The following is a 24,171-nucleotide window of genomic DNA, read 5'->3' as shown; positions in this document are numbered from 1 at the left end:
CTGGCCAACCAGATCTCCCATGCAGGGGATTATCTGCTCTCTGCCTCCTTGGATGCCGCGTCTTGCGCAGTTCAGGCGTCAATCAACGTGGTGGCAATCCGACGTACAATTTGGCTCAAGGCTTGGCAGGCGGATCTGTCTTCAAAAAAGTCCCTTACCAATCTCCCTTTTCAGGGAGCGCGTCTCTTCGGATCCCAGCTTGACCAGATTATTAAGGACGCCACTGGAGGCACGAGTTCCCTCCTACCTCAGTTCAAGCCTCGCAGACCTTCGCTAAGATGTCAGTTTCGGCCCTTTCGGACTTTCTGCCGCTTCAATACGGCAGAGACAATTTCTCTAACCAGCAGAGAGCGCATGCACACCAGGATAGGAAAAAGGTGTCTTTCAGACCCACTCCCTCCTGGCGATCTCACTCCTCCCAGGGCAGATCCTCCAGGTCCAGATCTGGACAGTCCACATCAGCATGACTATCAACGAACTCCCGAGGGTCCTTCCCAATTGGGAGGTCGACTCCTTTTCTTCAGAGACAACTGGCTTGCCTCAGTAGAGGACGCTTGGGTCAGGGAAGTTGTATCATCAGGATACAAGATAGACTTCGTTTCTCGTCCCCAGGAATCCGGGATAGTTTCTTCGAGTCCCGACTTCCAAAAGATCCTGCCTTAGTTCCGGGGTTCTTTGCGTCCATCGCCTCTCTCCTCAGTTCCAGAGTGATTGTGCCCGTTCCAGAATAAGAACGTTTCACATGGTTTTATTCAAACCTGTTTGTGGTGCCTAAAAAAGGCGGTACAGTTCGCCCCATCTTTGACCTCAAGTTACTCAACAAGAGAGTCCGACTGCGTCATTTCCGAATGGAGTCTCTTCGGTCGGTAATCGCTTCCATGGAGACGCAGGAGTTCATGTGTTCAATAGACATTCAAGATGCCTATCTACGTGTTCCCATATTCTCCGGGCATGAGAAATTCCTGCGTTTTGCGATTCGCCAGGAACATTACTAGTTCGTTGCACTGCCGTTCGGTCTCGCCACCGCACCCAGAGTATTTACAAAGATCATGGCGGCGTTGATGGCCTTGTTGAGAATCAGAGGTCTCGTTCTTTTTCCGTACCTCAACGACATTCTGATCAATGCTCCATCCTTTCATCAAGCTCGCCAAAGTCTTACCATCGGCCTTGACACCCTGTCCAATTTCGGGTGGCTCATCAACAAAAAGAAGTCCTGCCTTGTTCCGACACAACGTCTTTTCTGGGTCTATTGCTCGACACTCGCCGATCGAGGGTTTTTCTCCCTTTCTCCCACAAGAAAAGATTGGCTCCCTGCAGCGGGATGTACGATCGCTGCAGATCATACGACGTCCATCTCTCCGGATAACCATGAAAGTCCTGGGAAAGATGGTGGCAGCGACAGAAGCAGTTCCCTTTGCCCAATTTCACTCCAGTCCTCTCCAACACACCATCCTGTCTCGGTGGAACAGGTCTGTTCTTCCCTGGATCGCCCATTTCGTCTTTTATACCGGGTCAAGCAGTCCCTCAATTGGTGGCTGACATCTCCTCTCATCTCCCTAGGACGGTCATTGCTTCCCATTCACTGGCAGATTGTGACAACGGATGCCAGCCTCCTTGGCTGGGGGCAGTGTTCCGCAATCACACTGTTCAGGGTCGATGGTCGACTCAGGAGTCAGCCCTGCCGATCAAGATACGAGCGATTTATGTGTCTCTCGTTCACTGGGAGACACTTCTCAGGGGCCTGCCTATCCGGATTCAGACAGACAATGCCACAGCGGTGGCATATGTCAACCGCCAGGGGGGGACACGGAGTGTCTCAGCCCTGGCAGAAGTGTCCAAGATTCTTCATTGGGCAGAGATTTCAGTCCCGGCAATATCCGCGGTGCACATTCCCGGCGTGGACAACTGGGCCGCCGATTTTCTCAGCCGCGAGGGTCTCGCGGCAGGAGAGTGGTCCCTACATCCGGAAGTATTTCTTCAGCTTTGCCGTCGTTGGGGAACCCCGGACATAGATCTGCTAGCTTCTCGCCTCAACAGGAAAGTCCCACAGATCGTATCCAGGGCTCAAGATCCTCTCGCAGTGGGCGCCGACGCTCTGGCCATTCCTTGGTCACAGTTCGAGCTCCCCTATCTGTTCCCTCCCCTGCCTCTTCTTCCCAGGCTGTTGAAGAAAATCAAAGCTGAAGGAATTCCAGTCATCCTCTTCGCTCCGTATTGGCCCAGAAGGTCTTGGTTCGCGGACATCGTCAACCTTCTCGCGGACGCCCCCTGGAAGCTTCCAGACAGGGCAGATCTGTTGTCTCAAGGTCCGATTTGCCACCCCAATTCTCGGCCGCTCAACTTAACGGCATGGCTGTTGAGACCGAGGTTTTGAAACGATCAGGCTTTTCGGATCGAGTTATTCATACCATGATCCGGGCCAGAAAGCCATCGTCTTCCAAAATTTATTACCGTGCTTGGAAGGCCTATTTCACTTGGTGCGAGGCCAACGACATTCCGCCCATGCGTTTTTCGCTCTCTTCGGTCCTGGCGTTTCTTCAGGCAGGGCTTGATGCAGGCCTTGCCCTCAGCTCTTTAAAAGATCAGGTTTCAGCGCTGTCCATTTTATTTCAGAAGACGTTGGCCTCCCGTCCTCCGGTCAAAACCTTCCTTCAAGGAGTGGCTCATACGGCTCCTCCGTACCGAGCGCCCTTAGATCCTTGGGATCTTAATCTGGTTCTCGAGGTTCTGCAAGGTCCTCCCTTTGACCCTCTCAGGGAAGTTTCCCTATCTCTCCTTTCATGGAAAGTTGCCTTCCTAGTAGCCATCACCTCCATCCGGCGCGTGTCGGAATTAGCGGCCCTCTCTTGCCGCTCTCCTTTCTTGGTACTCCACCAGGACAAGGTAGTTCTGCGGCCTCCGCCCTCTTTCCTTCCTAAAGTGGTGTCCACTTTCCACCTGAATGAGGATCTTGTTCTCCCGTCCTTTTGTCCGGGTCCAACTCACCCTCGGGAGCGCTCCTTGAACAAGCTGGACTTGGTCAGGGCGATGAAGGTCTACCTAGCTAGGACTCCTTTGCGGAAGACAGACTCTCTCTTCATCATTCCAGATGGGGCGCGGAAAGGTCAGCCGGCCTCCAAAGCTACTATTGCTCGCTGGATCAGATCAGCAATTTTGGAGGCCTACCGGGTCAAACATCGATTGGCCCCACCGGGAATTAGAGCTCACTCTACCCAGGCAGTGGGTGCCTCCTGGGCGGTGTGCCACAGAGCTTCCGCGCTGCAGCTTTGCAAAGCTGCAACCTGGTCATCGGTTCACACGTTTGTGAAATTCTACAAAGTCCACACCTACGCTTCGGCGGATGCCAGCCTAGGTAGAAGGATCCTGCAGGCAGCGGTGGTGAGTCCGCTGGCCTGATGGAAGTTTGTTCTCCCTCCCCAGGGACTGCTTTGGGACGTCCCATGGTCTCTGTGTCCCCCAATGAAGCGATAGAGAAAGCAGGATTTTTGGGTTGCTTACCGTAAAATCTGTTTCTCGTAGCCTTCATTGGGGGACACAGCACCCTCCCATGTTCTACAACTCCTGTTCTTATGTTTGTTGGTTATTTACAGTTGAGTTGTCTGTCCTGTTTTTCAATCTATTCTGTTACTTCTACTGCTTTCTCACTAACTGAGGAATTTCCTGCCGGTCGGTGGGGTGTACACTGCGGAGGAGGAGCTAACCTTTTTTTGTGCATAGTGTCAGCCTCCTAGTGGCAGCAGCATACACCCATGGTCTCTGTGTCCCCCAATGAAGGCTCCGAGAAACAGATTTTACGGTAAGCAACCCAAAAATCCTGTTTTTCTTCCCGTTGACTTGAATGACCATGTTTGATCCATAAAAACAGACCAGGATATGGCATGCACTGCAAAAAAAAAAAAAGGATGTTTAAATAGCACCATTGACCGACAGCCGTCAGTGTTTTAAAAAACGAAACCAAGCAAAAAAATAAAAATGTTTTTGTGGATAAGCAATTACTAGAGGTCTTGCCAGAAATTGATTTGATATGATCTTGCAGCTATAGTATGTTTTGCTGTATATTATGGATGCTAGCCTAACTCTTAGATTAAACAACTACTTTAATTATAAGTCTGATTGGTCTCCGAAACCCTCATTTTGATCTTTTTGCAGGGCGGATTTGAATACAAGCGAGCTATTGTGGACTGCATAATCAGCATTATAGAGGAGAACCCGGATAGTAAAGAATCTGGGCTAGCTCATCTGTGCGAGTTCATTGAGGACTGTGAACATACTGTGCTAGCCACTAAGATATTGCACTTATTGGGCAGAGAAGGTCCTCGGACACCTAATCCTTCCAAGTATATTCGCTTTGTTTTTAACAGAGTGGTCCTGGAAAATGAGGCTGTAAGAGCAGGTAAAGACATACTAATTTAAAAGCAGTGCACGAAGCACTTTATTTTTATCATGCCATTTTTGTTTCATGCAGTATGACACATTTTGGTCAGAAAATTACAAGGAATGGTGTATTATACACTGCATTTCATAAACTGGCCATCATATAGCGCAGTTGCACGGTGCACTTTATATTGCTTATTCTGATTGCAAAAAAACTTTTTCAAAAATTTTTTTTTATTTTTTGTACTGATTATTATGTGGCACAATTGCACGGTGCACTTTTCATTGTTTTGTTAGTTACATAATATATGTTCATATATATTTCTTTTTTGCTATGTGTGTAACTATATATCTCATGACATTATAGCTTTCCTGATTTTTCTATACCTCCGGTTTTTTACCTATGAGGATTCTTTGTTTAGGTGTCATTATTTCAACATGTTTGAATAAAAATATTTTAATTAATACTGTGTCAATGCCTCTGTATCCCTGTTCATGTTTGGGGATGTTGTTTAAATTACTTGAATTGAGGTGGTTTTGTTACAAAAGGACTGTGTTTGGTGATAAAAGACATACTAATGTAGATTGCAAAGTGCTCCATACTGATCTGTACAAATTTAAAAACCTAATTATAAAATCATAAGTAATAATTCACCGTAAAGCTTAAAAATATCTGTTTCAAATTTACATTACTTTTAGCATGATTCATCATTTGCATGATGCCAATAGAAGAGAGAAAGCGGATTACCATAGTTTTTGGTCTGCCATCCTCCTATGTAGTTAGTTCTAGAGATGAGCGAACATGTTCGGCTCCCTCCTTATTCGGCAAGCTATAGCGCTTACCAAAGAAGCTGCATTGGGAACCTGGATACCTGGAGCACTCCCGATGATCAGCTGTTCCGAGCCACAGCTGCATGTGTGGCGGCTGTGTGATAGTCACAATACACAGGCTCTCCATGCATGTGTTGTGACTGGCACACAGCCGCCACACATGCAGCTCCGGCGCCAAACTGATCATCGGGACTCGGGAGCGCTCCAGGTATCCGGATTCCCACTGGAGCTTCTTCGTTAAGCGCTATACCTTGCCAAATAAAGAGGGAACCAACAATGTTTGCTCATCTCTAGTTAGGATGTGGTTTTTTTATCATTGGTCTGCACCTACAGATTAGGTTTTCTCTCCTTCGCCTCATTGGGGGACCCAGGTACTGTGGGTGTATGCTACTGCCGCCTGGAGGCTGACACTAAGTGGAAAAAAAGAGGTTAGCTCCTCCGCCGTGTACACCCTCGCCCCGACTGCGGGCGGAAACCAGTTTTTTGCTTAGTGTCTGTTGGAGACACATGTCGGTCTGTCTCAAGACTGACCTTTTTCTTTTTCCCCATGAAGATAAGACAGGGGCGACGGACCCTATTGAAAGGGTCCGATCTCCCCAAACCAACAACGGGCGAGCACGTGCGAGTGTCCCTCCACGTATCCTCTCCCGCACCGTGGGACATGATGCTGGACTTAGCCCTGTCCACCCGAGGGTATTGAAACTCCAGGCTGCATAGTGGCACAAGCGTAGTCCGTGCGGCCCCCACTGCCCCGCCAATGTTAAGACTGCGGTGGGGCAAGGCGGCGAACGGTCCCTCTCTTCACCCCTTGAAGGGGTTAGATGGAGCTAGGGTGCCTGCACCGTCCTTGTTTCATATGGCCCCCCCTCCCCTCTACCTGAGATGGACGGAGGTGGATGGCCAGGGAGGGCTCCTGCAGCGGCTGAGGGCTGGAGCCCTTGGCCTCTCCCGAGCAGCAGCAGAGACAGGTGGCTGGTCCAGTCCCAGCCTTGATTCTGGAGTCCGGCAGTTCGGCCCCCCCCCCCCCCCCCCCCGGGCAAATAGTAAAAATCGAGGCCGCGGCTTCAGCCAGCGCTAGGCCGCGGCCGGAAGTCCCCGACCGGACGCTGAAAAAATTTAGGCCCCGGCTTCAGGCCGAAGCCAGGCCGCAAAAGGAAGTACCGTCCGGGGGCCTGCTCACGGTGCTGGCGCGCATATAAAGCGACGCCTCGCACGCTGAAGACACCAGGACAGTACTGGGGTAAGTGCTGCCCCACAGAGAGGCTACGCTAACCAAAGCAAAGAGCGCCTTCCCCCGGCGGATGCCTGACAGGTACAGCATATCAGGAAAAAACTAAGACACGTTGTTATACGCTGCATGCATCTCCTGTCGGTCCGTTTTTATACGCTCAGTCACAACGGAGTCATCATTCTGGTACCGGAAAACGAGAAGACTCAGGGCTTCTATTCCAGTCTGTTTGCAGTCCCCAAAAAGGACGGGACTGTCAGGCCCGTTTTGGATCTAAAGCTCCTGAACAAATTTGTCAGGATCAGACATTTCCGGTTGGAGTCCCTCCGTTCAGTCATATCGGCAATGGGGCAGGGAGAGTACTTGAACTTTATCGACTCCTCATCAAAAGTTTCTACGCTTCCCAATCAACGGTCTACATTTTCAGTTTGCAGAGATGCCCTTCGGGCTAGCCACTGCCCCCAGAGTGTTCACAAGCGTCATGGCAGTCCCCATGGCCATCCTGCACTCCTGGGGCATAGTCGTAGTCCCCTACTTAGACGACCTCTTAGTCAGGGACCCTTTAAGGCTGACATGCGAGAAAAGCGTCAGCATCACGCTAGATATTCCCACCTGCTTAGGGTGGTTGATCAATGTAAAGAAGTCATCCCTTGTTCCAGCGCAGAGAATGTCCTTTTTAGGGATGACCTTCGGCACTTGCCGAGGGTTGGTAATTCTCCTTCGACACAAGGCCCTAGCCCTCCGGCATGGAGTGCGGGTACTACGCCAACCAGTCCCTCACATCATCCGTTTCTGCATAAGAATTCTAGGAAAAGAGGCGGCGATGAAAGTGATCCCGTTCGCCCAGTTCCATCTTCTCCCCCTGCAGCATGCCCTCCTGTCATCCTGGGACAAGAACCCGTTCACGATCTATCATCGGTGCCGGTTGTCCTCTCAGGTTAGACAGTCACTAGAGTGGTGGACGATCAGTTCCTCCCTTTCCCCCAGATCAGTGGCTGGTGGTCGCAACAGATGCCAGCCTCCTCGGCTGGGGGAGCGTTTTTTTCGCCACCACACGAACCAGGGGCAGTGGTCACCGCAGAAGGCACGTCTCCCGATCAACTCGTTGGAGATACGGGCGATCCGGCTGACTCTGCAATGGTTTCATCACCATTCTAGCAGGCCGCCCCGTCCGGATTCACTCGGATGACGCCACGGCAGTGGCTTACATAAATCACCAAGGGGGCACCTGCAGCAGGGTATCCATGCGCGAAATACGGCACGAGCTTCGCTGACCCGAGAGGAACTGCTCGGTGATATTCCCTGTCCTCATCCCGGAGGTAGAGAACAGGGTGGCAGACTTCCTCAGCCGGCAGGGGCTTGCGTCCGGGGAATGGTCGCTACACCCGAAGGTTTTTCAGCAGATTTGCCAACGGTGAGGAACCCCGGATGTGGTTCTGATGGCCTCCAGGGTGAACGCCAAGGTGTCCGTGTTTGTCGCTCGGGCCCGGGACCCGCAGGCAATCGCCGTGGATGCGCTGGTTCTGCTATGGAATCAGTTTCGCCTCCCATACCTATTTCCCCCACTGCCACTACTTCCGAGGGTTATCAAGAAGATCAAGGCAGAAGGGGTGCCAGTGATTCTGCTGCCTCCAGACTGGCCTTGTTGGGCATGGTACGCAGATCTAGTGCAGCTGCTCGTCGACGTGCCATGGTGACTGCCAGAGCGCCCAGATCTACTTTCTCAGGGGCGATCTGCCCGAACTTAGGGGCCCTGGGTTTGATGTGGCTGTTGAATCTTAGATTCGGACTCAGGCGGGATTTGGGCGCAAAGTGTTCGCTACAATGGTTAGCGCCCAGAAGCCTGCCTCGGCATGAAGTTACCACCACACCTGGAAGTTTTTGCGCCAGTCTGGCCCAGACTCAGGCTTGGCCCCCACTTCTCTCAAGAGACAGTTATTGGCTTTATCCGTTCTTTTTCAGAACAGGATTGCTACCAGCCTGCAGGTAAAGACTTTCATCCAGGGGGTCTCCGACTTGGTACCTCCCTATAAGGCACCTATGGACGCCTAGGACCTTATCCCAGTCCAAAGTGTTCTGCAGGAAGCTCCATTTGAGCCGCTTCAGGATGTCTGTCATACCTTTCCTGGAAGGTGGTGTTCCTGGGAGCTATAACATCAATCAGGCGGGTCTCTGAGCTGGCAGCACTAGTTTGTCGAGCCCCGTTTCTGACCTTTCGCAAGGACAAGGTGGTTCTTAGACCAGCTCCTCCTTTTTTTGCCAAAAGTCATTTCCTCGTTTCACATTAATGAGAATATCGTCTTGCCCTCTTTTTGTCCAGCACCGGTACACCATGTGGAAAAGGCCCTGCTTACGTTAGACCTGATGGGAGCACTCAGGAGGAACGTGTCGCGGACGGCACCCTTTCGTCAGTCAGACGCGCTGTTCGTGCTTCCAGAAGGTCGCAGAAAGGGACTCGCTGCCTCAAAATCGACCATAGCCAGATGGATTCGTTTGGCTATTCAGGAGTCCTACCGCAGAAGAAGCGCGCTGATTCCAGCAGGGATCAGAGCACACTCTACTCGGGCAGTGGGCGCCTCTTGGGCGCTTCGGCACAAGGCGTCGGCGGAACAGGTTTGCAAGGCAGCAACCTGGTCCAGCCTGCGCGTGTTTACTAAACATTGCAATATCCCTACTCAGGCTTCAGCGGATGCGAGCCTGGCTTGAAGGATTCTCCAAGCAGCGGTGGCGCACCTTTAGACAGAAGGTGCATGTACAGTAGCTTGGATCGGTGAGTCAACTTCCCACCCAGGGACTGCTTTAGGACGTCCCACAGTACCTGTGTCCCCCAATGAGGCGAAGATGAAACATGGATTTTTGTGATAACTCACCGTAAAATCCTTTTCTCCGAGACGCTCATTGGGGGACACAGCACCCACCCTGATAGCCAAGTTGGCTTCTGTTTATTTAAGTAATATCCTCTCTGTATGAGATTAGGGTGGTTATTTTCTAGACAGGTTGTTACCTGCATTGAGGTTGATGTTGTCTAATTTTTGTTTGATCTCCTACTGCTTTTGTACCAAACTGGTTTCTGCCCGCAGTCGGGGCGAGGGTGTATACAGCGGAGGAGGAGCTAACCTCTTTTTTCACTTAGTGTCAGCCTCCAGGCGGCAGTAGAATACACCCACAATACCTGTGTCCCCCCAATGAGCATCTCGGAGAAAAGGATTTTACGGTAAGTTATCACAAAAATCCATGTTTTTTTGTTTGTTTGTTTTTTTGTTTTTACAACTTAGCAAGTTTGTCTGATATTTTGTATGTAAGCTACGCTTTGCCCAAATATTTTGCTTCTGATGCAAAGACCTAAGAGAACATCAGAGCAACGGTTTATGCAAATGGATGTATTTGTTAGCTTTTAATACACTTAAGCAGAGGTGTATTATTTAAAGTCTTAAAACATTTGTACATGCATGTGGTCATCGTATTTAAATCCATTAAAGATTAGCGTAATAGTTTTCAGCAAATTGATTTTAAGAACCCTGAGAGATAAACATCCTCAGATACAATTATTATTAATAATGATTATTGAAGGTATCAGGCATGAAGCAGCAACAATATCTGTGATAGGACTATTCCTCCTGATGAACCGCTACGGCGGGGAAACGCGTTGAGGGTCCCCCATGAGACATGATAAGTGACCTTTTATTAATTGCTGATTGTATCTGAGGATGTTTATCTCTCCAAGCGAGAATAGCTGCTATCTTTGTGGGTCACATGATATCATGATGTGGTAAATGTTTTTATTGCTGTATTATCTGTTTGGTCTGCATAAGTCCTAGGGCATTCTGATCTTTTCATTACTGTTCTATCTTGGAAATTGTTTTCCCCTCTGTGATACTAGGGATCACTAGGGAAGTGAGGGATAGTCCTCGTTGAGTGGGGGCGCCAATATCGTACTATTAGGGTGCCAACCTCCACGGATAGGAAGGTATCAGTTAGGCCATAATGTAGGGCTATGCAGCACCTTATACTAGGTCTAATTTTTGACATTTTTTCAACGTCACTGGGAAGGTGTGTTTTATGATCATTAATAAAATTGTGTTTTAAGGGGATTTTTATGTACACTAAGTTTTTTCCAATCTCCATGAATTAGTGATTTTTTCAAGAACCCTGTTTCCGCAGCAACCTCAATAGTCCTTGTGCGCCAGACAGTAACCCTGCAAACTGCTTCCTACCGGCCGACATCCCTGGCGCCTCTTTTGATTGGTAGGCCTGGCACAATGTCATGTGTCAAACACTCCACAATGATTTTGCAACCCCGGTCTACAAATCAGAAAAGGACTCTAGGAATACAGTAGAAGGCGGTCCTCAAAGTTCCTGTCCAATGGCCTCAGAATACTCGTGTACCCGAGTCCTGCAAATGTATTCTCTCATCTCTAATAACTAGCAGTGTTTGCATCTTCACGGATAGGTAATAGTACATGACATGGTGGCAAAGTGTCAGCCAAAGCTTAGAAGCATACCATGACACAAGGACTACATTATTAAATGTGTAGAATTATAAGTAAATAAAGGGTTTTTTCTTTTAATATTCCTCAGCTGCTGTTAGTGCATTGGCAAAATTTGGCGCTCAGAATGAATGTCTTCTTCCTAGTGTGCTGGTTCTCCTACAGAGGTAAGGAACATGCATAAAAACAAGTTTATGACGATATCCATGTCCATTATTTAGGTCGCCACTTCATTATTTGAACATGTTTCCTAATTTAAAAAAAATTGATACTCCAATTTAAAGGGATCTTGTTATCTGATTCATTCTGGAAACAACACAGCAGCACAAAACAGAACCTGGATGCACTATTGTAATCAAGTACAGTGGCTTGTGAAAGTATTCACCCTCTTGGCTTTTTACCTATTTTTTTTACAATACAAACTGTGTTTTATTATTTTTCTAAATGAATTTGTGTGCAATGCATCAGCATTAAATAGCCTGTCGGTGATAAAAATATAGGAGAAAATAAGGCTAGTTTCACACTAGCGTTTATTCGACGCAGCGCACAGCGCCGCTAAGCCCCGCCCCCTGCTGGCTCCCTGCCCGCCCCATCCGGTCATCGCCGCCTACTATCGCACATGGACGCTTGCGATCTGCGCACCCTATCTTTAGCATAGGGTGCGCAGATCGTGCGCTGGCCGTGCGCTAGTAGGATTTTGGCGTGCGCTGCGCACTTTTGAAGGTGCGCCGAACGCAGCATGTTGCATTTCGGCGCGCTCGGGGCACCTTCAAAAATGCGCAGCGCACGCCAAAATCCTACTAGCTCACGATCTGCGCACCCTATGCTAAAGATAGGACGCTTGCAATCTGCGCACCCATGTGCAATAGGCGGCGATGACCGGATGGGGCGGGCAGGGAGCCGGCAGGGGGCGTGGCTTAGCGGCGCCGTGCGCTGCGTCGAATAAACGCTAGTGTGAAACTAGCCGTAGTGAGAAAAATATAGGCATAAATTGAATTTATGGAACCAAATAAGTAAAAATTGGCATATGCTTTCACCTTTTTTACTACGAAGACCCTAAACATTTCTGGTGCAAGCAATTACATTCATAAGTCACATGCTTAGTGACAGGAAGCCCACCTGTGTGCAATCTAATTGTCACATGGTCTGTCAGTATATGCACACCTTTTCTGAAAGGCCACAGAGGCTGCAAAACCATTAAGCAACAGACACCACGTACCAAACAACATCATGAAGTCCAAGGTGATCTCCAAACAAGTCAGGGACAAAGTTATTGAGAAGTACAAGTCAGGGTTGGGTTATAAAAAAAATAAAATATGCCAATCTCTGATGATCCCCAGAGCACCATCAAATCCCATTATCATCAAATGGAAAAAGAACACATAGTACTACAACAAAGCTGCCAAGAGATGGACACCCACCAACACGATCAGGCTTGGCAAGGAGGGCATTAATCAGAGAGGCAGCACAGAGACCAAAGGTACCATGAATAAACTGTAGAGTTGCCAAGCAGACGCTGGAGTATCAGTCCGTACGAATATAATAAGCCATTCACTTGATAGAGGTGGCCTTTATGAAAGAGTGAACAGAAAAAAAGCCTTTCACACAAAAATTGTAAGGCTCGTTTTGAGTTTGCCAAAAGACATGTGGGAGGCTCCCCAAATGTATGGAGAAAGGTGCTGTGGTCAGATGAGACCAAAATTGAACTTTTTAGCTACCAAGGCGCCAAACCAACACAGCTCATCACCCCAAGAAAACCATTCCAACAGTGAAACGTGGTGGCAGCATCTTGATGTGGAGATGTTTGTCAGCAGCCAGGGAACAGGGATGGAAGGCGCGAAATACAGGGATATTCTTGAGCAAAACCTGTTTGTCAGTGATTTGAGACTGGGACGGAGGTTCACTTTTCAGCAAGTTAAGGACCCAAAGCATACTGCTAACGCAACACTTGAGTGTTTTAAGGGCAAATTTGTGTGTGGAGTGGCCTAGTCAAAGCCCAGAATCTGTGGTCAGACTTGAAGATTTGGAACACAGGAAACCATCTAATTTGAAGGAGCTGGAGCAGTTTTGCAGAATGGGCAAAAATCCCAGTGGCAAGATGTGGAAAGCTCATAGAGACTTGTCCAAAGTGACTTGCAGCTGTAATTGCCTCAATAGAAGGCTCTACAAAGTACTGATTTTAGGGGGTGAATAGTTATGCACCCTGACGGTTTAAGTTATTTTGTCCTTTGTTTTTGCTTCACAATAAAAGGAAAACCAAATATTCATAGTTGTAGGTATGTTCTTTACATGAACTGATGCAAAAAAATAAGAGAGAAATTCCAGGTTGTTAGATAGCGGAAAACAAAAAATGCCAAGGAGGGTGCATACTTTCGGAAGCCACTATATGGTTTACTCTAAAATGCTGCAGCTTTCGAGAGTAATCATAATTTTAAGTCATCTGAGGACTATGTGCTTTGCCTGACTAATCTGATGCTTGTACATAGGGAGAGAGTGCTGTCATTCATAGGGAGTGGGGTGGGGAGCATGCTGTAGCATTTCAGTGTAAAACCAACCTGGCTGCAATAGCACAGCCAGGTTCTGATTCATGCTGGTTTGGGTATCATGAATTTGATGAGAAGATGCCTTTTTTAGTGAAAAATAAATTTTCTTTATTTCTTTGCCTGTTTGTTAGAAGCTAAAATTGGGCTGCAACCAATTACCATTTAGATCCAGTTCACAGGGTATAATCCACAATCTCAAGATGCGAACACATCACTCCTGTTATAGGACCCAATATTATTTTCGTGCAATGGTCAATTTTAGTACGCTGTTACTACTGTGGTGTCATGTCTTGTTAAATTCGTGGTTTGTGAAGCCTGTAACGTCCCATTCTTATATACTTTACAGGTGCATGATGGACAGTGACGATGAAGTCCGGGACAGAGCAACCTTTTACTGCAGTGTTCTAAAGCAGAAACAATTAACTCTAAATGCAGCCTATATTTTGAATGGTTTGTATTCCTCTTTGTTATTGCCCTATGTAAGATTTAATACAGTTTGCAGTGCAGTATTAGGCAGGTGAGAGACTTGGCAGTGGATTGGATTCACATTTACAGTTTACTTCCCTTGCCTTGATATATTTTCAGGTCTGACTGTGTCTGTTCTTGGTATGGAGAAAGCCTTACACCAGTACACTCTCGAGCCAACAGAAAAACCATTTGATTTGAAGTCTGTTCCTTTATCCACGGTTCCTCTTGTCGAACAAAAAGCAGGTAAATGACACAAAGGCTCTGTAAGCCAAACTAAATGTACATCTGTTGTGTTCTACTGTGTTAAATGCTAGCTCTAACACTATGATTCATTTTCATTTGTTTTCCAGTTGTATTAAATTTCATTATAACCTTTTTTCTTTTAGATCTTGCCCCAGTGGCTGGCAAGCAGCTTGGCAAAACCATTCCTGTGCGCCAAGACATATTTCAAGGTAATGGTGATTTTTTTTTCATGTGTATATAATACTTATCATAATATTGTCATTTCCAATGAAAAATCAATAACATTTAGTATAAGATAGTTTCCAAACTCTTGGACCCCCATAAATACTAAGAACTCATGGAAAAATATTCAGAATTGAGAGTCCTCAGTGGTTGATACCTTTTTAATGGCTAACTGAAAAGATGGTAACACATTGCAAGCTTTCGAGACTACTCAGGTCTCTTCTTCAGGCTAGACTAATACAAAATCTGAAGAGTCACATATTTATGCACAATACAACACAGAAAAAATGCAATGGATAAGACAAGTGACGTAAAGCAGAACTATCAATATGGGAGAGGGAGAAACATAAATATTGGACCAGTACATATATAAGGAGTCCGGATGTTTTATAGTCCTCTGATTGGGGTCTCCTAATGTGTTGTGATGCCCCCACCAGGTCTTGAAAGCAAATTCCTTAATTGATGTAAAAAGACATAAATCCATGCGACACATTCATTCCAGCACTGAGAGTATCAAAGGTCGTCATCAATTTATACTCCCAAACACGTCTCACCCTCTGAGATGTGAAGTTACCTTTCAATAGCAGTAATTTCATATCCATGTTGCTGTGATCAGGGATACAAAAATGTTTTGCCCCAGGTAGATCCATTCTTTTTTCTCTTATTATGTGACAATGAGCATTCATCCTTGTTCTAAGCTTTTTCCCTGTCTCCCCCACATACAGACTCCCAGTTGGACATTTAGTACAAATAATTAAGTACACCACATTAGATGTAATGCAGCTGAAAGTACCTGGGATCTTGTAGTCCTGATGTGAGTTGGGGATCTTTATCTTGTCCGTGGTCATTATAAATGGACAAGTTTTACATTTTTTCTGGTTTCAAGGAAAGGTTCCTGAAGCTGTTGGAGAGGACAGGGAGCTTCTGACAATGATGCTTCTTAAATTTGGGGGCTGCCTAAAACACAGCAGTGTACTCTAATATCCCCCACCACGATGGATTAAATGCCTGCAAATTCTTCATGGAAAACACAGGGACTGATGCTGTGGTGAAACTTATAAAATTCATCCTCACCCACAATTACTTGACAACAAGATCTATCTACAAGAGACTGGCCCAGCTATGGGAAGTAAAATGGCTCCACAGTATGCAAATCTTTTCATGGCCAAGCTTGAAAGCGACTTTTTGTCCTCATGCCCCATCAGGCCCCTGGCCTACTACCGCTTCATTGATGATATTTTAATCATCTGGACGGAGTCTGAGCAACAGCTAAAGACGCTCCACGAACAGTTTAATCAATTTCATCCCACCATCAATTTAACACTCAACTACTCCAGCATTGAGATTAACTTTTTGGACACCATCATTAAGCTAAAAAACAATGAAATAGAGACATTCCTGTATCAAAAGTCAATCGACCGTCCAACATACCTTAAATGGGACAGTTTCCATCCAAAACACATAAAGAACTCTATTATCTATAGCCAAGCCATCAGATACAATCGTATATGTTCCAACCCCATGGATAGATACAAACACCTTGGTCGCCTCAAAAAGACCTTTTTGAATCAGGGCTACCATCCAAGAACAATTGAAAACCAAATTACAAGAGCCACCGGAATGTCAAGGAATCACCTGCTACATTACAAAGCTAAAGAAGAAAATAACCGGGTGCCTCTAGTAGTCACCTACAACCCAAATCTGGAAGTGCTAAGGGGAGCTGCACGGAAATTACAACCTTTACTACAAAAATATGCCCGATTACAATCCATTTTTCCAGACCCCCCACTGCTGTGTTTTAGGCAGCCCCCAAATTTAAGAAGCATCATTGTCAGAAGCTCCCAGTCCTCTCCAACAGCTGCAGGAACCTTTCCTTGTAACCAGAAAAAATGTAAAACTTGTCCATTTATAATGACCACGGACAAGATAAAGATCCCCAACTCACATCAGGACTACAAGATCCCAGGTACTTTCAGCTGCATTACATCTAATGTGGTGTACTTAATTATTTGTACTAAATGTCCAACTGGGGGTCTGTATGTGGGGGAGACAGGGCAAAAGCTTAGAACAAGGATGAATGCTCATCGTCACACAATAAGAGAAAAAAGAATGGATCTACCTGTGGCAAAACATTTTTGTATCCCTGATCACAGCAACATGGATATGAAATTACTGGTATTGAAAGGTAACTTCACATCTCAGGGAGAGAGACGTGTTTGGGAGTATAAATTGATGACGACCTTTGACACTCTCAGTGCTGGAATGAATGTGTCGCATGGATTTATGTCTTTTTACATCAATTAAGGAATTTGCTTTCAAGACCTGGTGGGGGCATCACAACACATTAGGAGACCCCAATCAGAGGACTATAAAACATCCGGACTCCTTATCTATGTACTGGTCCAATATTTATGTTTCTCCCTCTCCCATATTGATAGTTTCTGCTTCACGTCACTTGTCTTATCCATTGCATTTTTTCTGTGTTGTATTGTGCATAAATATGTGACTCTTCAGATTTTGTATTAGTCCAGCCTGAAGAAGAGACCTGAGTAGTCTCGAAAGCTTGCAATGTGTTACCATCTTTTCAGTTAGCCATTAAAAGGTATCAACCAATGAGGACTCTCAATTCTGAATATTTTTCTATCTACTGGCTAACACTGTACAAAGATATACATCTTTCCTGTATCAAGAACTAATGGAAAGACTTTATGGCTTTTTCCTTACATAGTGGCTCTCCCAGCCACTCACTTTGAATTAAAAATTATCCTGATGCCTTTTAACCCCTTAACGACCAAGCCATTTTGTAGGTTAAAGACCATGCCTTAATTTTGAAATCGGACCACTGTCACTTTATGAGGTTATAACTCTGGAACGCTTCAACGGATCTCGCTGATTCTGACATGGTTTTTTCCTGACATATTGTACTTCATGTTAGTGGTAAAATTTCTTCGATATGACTTGCGCTTATTTATGAAAAAAATGGAAATATGGCAAACAATTTTGCAATTTTCAAACTTTTAATTTTTATGCCCTTAATCAGAGAGATATGTCACAAAAAATAGTTAATAAATAACATTTCCCACACGTCTACTTTACATCAGCACAATTTTGGAACCAAATTTTTTTTTTCTTAGGAAGTTATAAGGGTTAGAAGTTGACCAGCAATTTCTAATTTTTCCAACAAAATTTACAAAACCATTTTTTTTAGGGACCACCTCACATTTGAAGTGATTTTGGGGGGTCAATATAACAGAAAATACTCAAAAGTGACACCATTCTAAAAACTGCACCCCTCAAGGTGTTCAAAACCACATTCAAGAAGTTTATTAACCGTTTAGGTACGTCACAAGAATTGAAGGAATGTGGAAGGAAAAAATGAACATTTACATTTTTTTCCCCAAAATTTTTGTTTGGACTCAGTTTTTTTCCACAAAAATTATCTTTTCACCCCGAATTTTTATTTTCGCAAGGGTAACAGGACCCATAAAAGTTATTGAGCAATTTGTCCTGAGTACGCTGATGCCCCATATGTGGGGGTAAATTACTATTTGGGTGCATGGCAGCGCTCAGAAGGGAACGAGCGCCATTTGACTTTTTTGGCTGGAATTGAGATCGGACGCCATGTCGCATTTGGAGAGCCCCTGTGTGCCTAAACAGTGGAAACCCCCCACAAATGACCCCAGTTTGGAAACTAGACCCTCCAAGGAGCTTATCTAGATGTGTGGTGAGCACTTTGAACCCCCAAGTGCGTTACAGAAGTTTATAACGTAGAGCCGTGAAAATAAAAAAAATCATTTTTTTCCACAAAAATGATCTTTCCCCAAAATTTTTATTTTCACAAGGGTAACAGGAGAAATAGGACCCCAACAGTTGTGGTGCAATTTGTCCTGAGTACGCTGATACCCCATATGTGGGGTGGATCCACTGTTTGGGCGCATGGCAGCGCTTAGAAGGGCAGGAGCACCGTTTTGGAATGGAGACTTTGATGGAATGTTCTTCGGGCGTCATGTTGCGTTTGCAGAGCCCCTGATGTGCCAAAACAGTAGAAACCCCCCACAAGTGACCACATTTTGGAAACCAGACCCCCCCCCCATGGAGCTTAACTTGATGTGTGGTGAGCACTTTGAACCCCCAAGTGCTTCACAGAAGTTTATAACGCCCGGGCGTGAAAATAAAAAATCATATTTTTTTCCACAAAAATTATCTTTAATGAGCTATAATTTTTCCATATTTCGGCCAACAGAGCCATGTGCAGGCTTGATTTTTGCGGGAAGAGCTGACTGCTTTATTGGTACCATTTTCGGGCACATAACGTTTTTTGATCGCTTTCTATTCTGATTTTTCTGTTAATTTTTTGAATGAACAAAAACCAGCAATTTAGGAATGCTTTTTTTTTCCCATCTGTTCCGCGTGTGGTAAAATTAGTATGGCAACTTTATTCTTCGGGTCACGACGATTACAGCGATACCTCATTTATATCTTTTTTTATGTTTTAGTGTTTTTTACACAATAAAAACTTTTATAGAAAAAATAATTATTTTTGCATCACTTTATTCTGCGAGCTATAACTTTTTTTATTTTTTCACTGATGATGCTGTGGCTCATTTTTTGCGGGACAAGATGACGGTTTCAGCGGTACCATGTTTATATCCGTCTTTTTGATCGCGTGTTATTGCACTTTTTCCAAGCGGTATGATGATACCGCTTAGAAAAAGAATAACTTGCTACTTTTTTGTTTGTTTTTTCTTTTACGGCGTTCACTGAAGGGGTTATCTAGGGTGACACTTTTATTGATGGGATATTTACCGATGTGACGATACCAAACGTATATTTTTTGTTTATTTTTTTTTACATAAAAATGTGTAATTTTGAGGGGATTTTTTAGGGAATTTTTTAATTATTTTTTATTATTACTTTTTTTTACCTATTTATTTAAAAAATGTTTTGTTTTTTTTTTACCTTGTCCCTTCATGGGACTTTGACTTTCACATTAGGTATAATACATTGCGATGCTCCATCATTGTAATGCATTATACCAATGCTGAAAGCTGGTGTCACCATGCTATGAGCATGTTCTCACCAGCTTTCCATAGGTAAGTGACCCGGAAGTTGTCATGACACCTCCGGGTCATCATGGCACAGGTCGGGCCCCACGATTACATCGCGGGGACCGACCTGAGGCAGAGGGAGCACCCTACCCTCTGCCTCCCCCTCTGAACACTGCGAACGCAGCAGTGAGGGTGTTAACAGCCAGGGGCGGTGGGGGCTCCGCTCCTAGCTGTCAGTGCAGGACGCTCAGCCACTGCAGCGATGAGCTCCTTCACTGATCGGGCAAGGAGAAGCTCAAATTTCAGCTTCTCCTGCTCATCACTGCTGTGTTTGGTCTGTCAGATTGACTGACCAATCACAGCGCTGTGGGTGCAGGGACCAAGTGCAAGGGTCCCTGCCCCCCTAGCTGTGCCTCAGCTGTCATAGACAGCTGTCGGCACTGAACTGAAACTGCGTGTTTACACGCAGTGACAGTTCAAAGGCAGGACGTGCAGAGTCCGTCATGGTGCGGGAAGTCACCTCCTGCCATGACGGACTCTGCACGTCTATAGACATTAAGGGGTTAAGTATAAAACTAGCACTGTGGCCCATTCACTTCGAGTGGGGTCCAAGTAATAAGGATATTACCCTCAATCCACCCCCTCATAAGCATTTGATTGTATATTTTAGTAAACAAGAATCTCTAGAATTGTAACGGTTAAAAATGTATAGGTAACCACGGAGGAAACGTTTTGCGTGAGAGAATGATGGTAATAAGATGTAAGGAATTTGAACATCTGAACTTGTTTTTGCTCAGACTGGTCACCTTCTCAGATTTGCCACAATTGATCTGACGCTCTTCTGCTTGCAGAACAACTGGCAGCCATTCCAGAATTCAGAAACTTGGGACCACTGTTTAAGTCCTCTGAACCTGTACAACTCACAGAAGCAGAAACCGAGTATTTTGTTCGCTGTGTTAAGCATGTTTTCACAGATCATATTGTATTTCAGGTTGGTGTGCTTTTTCCTGTATATTTAGTTTGGTTTTTTTTTAAGGCCATGTACATCTTTTGCATCGATTTTTTTTTTTTTTATTGCTAATTTGATTTCTAAATGCAAAGATAAGCCACTTAGTCAGTATTAAAAATTTACTACCAGTTACCTGCTTCAGAGTGACTGCAAGTCCTTTATCTAGCCCAGTGCTTTTCAAAGAAGATATAAATCCATCAGGATCTCTGTACTCCCATCCCTTTTTTCAGCGTTGGCTATAGTAGTTTTTTGTAGGGAGATCTTGTACAAATAGCTCTACAGTGTATCGAGGGGGGAACCATCTACAGTCTCTGGGATGGCAGAGAAAATGGGCTATAGGTTAGGATGAAAGCACATGGAGCGTAAACAAGTGCAATATTAGAGCTATGCTTGACATATAAAAGCAAGTGAAGAGCAAGTGCACAGAGCTCTCACATCCAGCATTTATTACATGGAGGGAGAGACACTCCAACAAGATAAAAATCTGATACTTGGGTAATACAAACTGCTTATCAGGGGTCTGAAAATGAATGCAGATTGCTATTTTATTAACTTCTAGTAACCCCTATCATATGTAAAAAGGTGTTCATATCTGTTACATACATAAATAATTCCCCTGTAGAATACTTTCTTCATTTTCACTTTGTGCATATAGTTTGACTGTACCAACACCCTGAATGACCAGCTATTAGAAAAGGTTATTGTTCAAGTGGAGCCTTCAGAAGGGTATGAAGTGGTCTATTATGTCCAAGCGCCGAGTCTCCAGTACAACCAGCCTGGCATATGCTACACTCTCGTCAGGCTTCCTGAAGATGAGTCCACAGCAGGTACATCAATGGAAAACAAAAGTTTGCATACACCAGTGCAACATTTGCCTTTGGGCATCATTTATCTGCTCAATTCCAATTGGCATTTCATAATCATAATGTTGTACATACAATTTTTAAAACATTAAAAAAAGGAAAAACATGCTGTAATTGAGCATTAAACTAATCACTTATTACAGGCAATAAGTTATGTGTGTGGATAGATTTATATGTTCTACTTGCATCAACTTGCTTTTCACCTTGAATTATGTGATGGATTTATTTTCTTTTTCAGTGTCTTGCACATTTAACTGTACAATGAAGTTTGTGGTCAGAGACTGTGATCCTCACACAGGAGTCCCTGATGATGAAGGTTACAGCGATGAATATGTGGTATGTCAATTAATGAGTGCTCTTTAGTTTGTGTACATTTTATGTAGATTTTTGGGGGAAATTGGGGCTCATAGATTTCCATAGTAAAGCTTAAGGGATGGATTGGAATCTCTTATAAATGTTGACCATGATATAAATATAAAAGTGAGAAACAGTGATATTTCTATGATTTTATTTTTTAATTTTTTAATTTTTTAGCTTGAAGACTTAGAGGTTACTATTGAAGACCATATTCAAAAAGTGTTGAAGCCAAATTTTGGAGCAGCATGGGATGAGGTTGGAGACTCCCATGAGAAAGAGGAAACCTTTGCGCTCAGTACTACTAAAACCCTGGAAGGTAAGTAAAGCTCTCTGACTAGTCGGTCGCACAGACTTTGCTTTTTATAAGAGACTTTATTGGGTGTATGTGACGTGTCTACCTTCCAACTTCGAAAATTTTGCAACAGGACCTTGTTTATTTTGAGGCCCATAGTATATGGAGTTTTAGCTACATGTAAATCTGGTGTCACCTCTCAAATATGATACAGGAAAGATGAATATCTTTGTACCGTGTTAGCCAGTAGATTAAAAAATATGTGCAGAAATATGTGATTCTTCAGATCTTGTATTAGTCAATGCCTGATGAAGAGACCTGAGTAGTCTCGAAAGCTTGCAGTGTGTTACCTTCTTTTCAGTTAGCCATTAGACCTTTTTCACAAACCTTGTATCTTCATTATCCCACAACCCAAAACAAATGTTCAGCACTTTTAACTCTCCTCCGCCCACCACTGCCACCTCCAACTTCCCTCATCTCTGCTGAGGACTTTGTCACCTACTTCAAAAACAAGAACGACAAAACAAGGAAAACCTTTACTGTTCCACCACCCCAAACACTCCACATACCAGACCTGTGCCCTAATAACTTCCCTCTCGAACATCGCTGAAGGAGAGCTTACTCATCTCCTTTCCAAATCACACCTCACCACCTGTGCACTTGACCCCATCCCTTCCCACCTGCTCCCCAACCTCTCACTAACATGATCATTCCAGCCCTAACCCATTTCTTCAACCTATCCCTATCTTCTGGTACCTTCCCCTCTGCCTTCAAACATGCCACCATAACACCCATCCTCAAAAAATCAAACCTTGACCCAACTGCTATGCCCAGCTATCGCCCCATATCACTGCTCCCGTTTGCTTCCAAATTCCTTGAACAGCATGTCCATGCTCAACTTTCCTCCCACCTCTCATCTAACTCCCTCCTTGACATCCTTCAATCTGGCTTCCGCCCCCACCACTCCACTGAAACTGCCCTGATCAAAATTACTATTGACCTGCAGCCAAAGCTAACAGACAGTTCTCCATCTTCCTCCTTCTCGACCTGTCGTCTGCCTTCGACACAGTCGACCACTGTCTACTGCTACAGATTCTTTCTCCTTCGTCTCATTGGGGGACACAGAGACTGTGGGTGTGTGCTTCTGCCGTCTGGAGGCCGACACTAAGTGTACAAAAAAAGAGTTAGCTCCTCCTCCGCCGCATACACCCTCGCCCCTAGGCCGGGCGTAACTCAGTTTTTGCTTAGTGTCTGATGGAGGCACACGCAGTCTGGAGTTCCAGACTAGATTTTTTTTTTTTTTTTTTCTCCCTTTTTTCTATGAAGATAAGATAGGGGCGACGGATCCTATAGAGAGGATCCGATCTCCCCAAATCACCAACGGGCGACCACGTGTGAGTAACCCTCCACGTGTCCTCTCCCGCACCGAGGGACACATCTGGGACTTTTTTCCAGACATCTATTTTTTATCGAAAGAGGGGCAACGCGTCCTGATTAGAGGACTCGGTTTCCCCACAACTTCATCAGGCGCGTGTGAGCAGAACCAGTGGTCAGCCTCCACGTTGTTCCTCTCCTACTACAGCAGTATGGAAGCCCCGTCCACCCCTTGATGTGAGTCCAGGGGGCTGAATCGGAGGCGCAGGTGAGAGCGGGAGCGGGGGCGGCGATAGAAGGGGGGAAGAGGCCGTGAGTAAGACCGACAGAGCACCCCACCCCCCCCTCCCCCTCCGGCGGTCCTGCTCACCTTTTTCTATATGGGGCGATCCGTCCCTGCAGCACACCGCAAGCTGGCGCTGGTGACCCGGGCTCCGCACGCCGCGTGTATCCAGGCACGGAGCGCGGCCGGAGGCCCGCCGGCGGCCGCAGCCGCGCTGCAATCGCGCGTGGCCGCGCGCCGACTTCCGGTGGTTGCCGGAAGTCCCGCCCGGCTGACTTCCGGTGGTAGCCGGAAGTCCCGCCCGCTGACGTCCGGTGGTAGCCGGAAGTCCCGCCCGCTGACGCGGCGGGGGCAGGCGGCAAATGCGGAGACGTGCGATATAGGTGCCGGAGAGACTTCCCCCTAACGCCTCGCATCCACGCAGGGGACTGCGGACAGGAGCCGGTGGGTGAGTGTAACTCCGTTTTGGAGAACCACGCTGCCTGTCAGGGAAGAGGTTACCCTCCTCCTCCTTCTACTCTGCCTTCAGCCTGTGCAAGTATGTCTGCC

At 45.8% G+C, this 24,171-nt stretch overlaps 1 protein-coding gene across 1 annotated transcript in view; it reads left to right on the top strand.

Moving 5' to 3' along the window:
• The window catches only part of COPG2 (COPI coat complex subunit gamma 2), a 147,797-nt gene that overhangs the window by 107,713 nt on the left and 15,913 nt on the right, over nt 1-24,171 (top strand). The window contains exons 14-22 of the mRNA XM_073580979.1: nt 4,150-4,393; nt 11,012-11,087; nt 13,810-13,913; nt 14,049-14,174; nt 14,318-14,383; nt 20,296-20,435; nt 21,109-21,280; nt 21,555-21,652; nt 21,851-21,989. Of these exons, the coding sequence (XP_073437080.1) occupies nt 4,150-4,393; nt 11,012-11,087; nt 13,810-13,913; nt 14,049-14,174; nt 14,318-14,383; nt 20,296-20,435; nt 21,109-21,280; nt 21,555-21,652; nt 21,851-21,989 (1,165 nt within the window). The remainder of the gene's footprint in view (nt 1-4,149; nt 4,394-11,011; nt 11,088-13,809; nt 13,914-14,048; nt 14,175-14,317; nt 14,384-20,295; nt 20,436-21,108; nt 21,281-21,554; nt 21,653-21,850; nt 21,990-24,171) is intronic.

Source organism: Dendrobates tinctorius, unplaced genomic scaffold (assembly GCF_039654945.1).
Source record: "Dendrobates tinctorius isolate UK_male_01 unplaced genomic scaffold, ASM3965494v1 ptg000066l, whole genome shotgun sequence".
Taxonomy (NCBI): Eukaryota; Metazoa; Chordata; class Amphibia; order Anura; family Dendrobatidae; genus Dendrobates; species Dendrobates tinctorius.
Note: the sequence above shows the minus strand (reverse complement) of the source record. Positions and strands in the feature narration are given on the sequence as shown.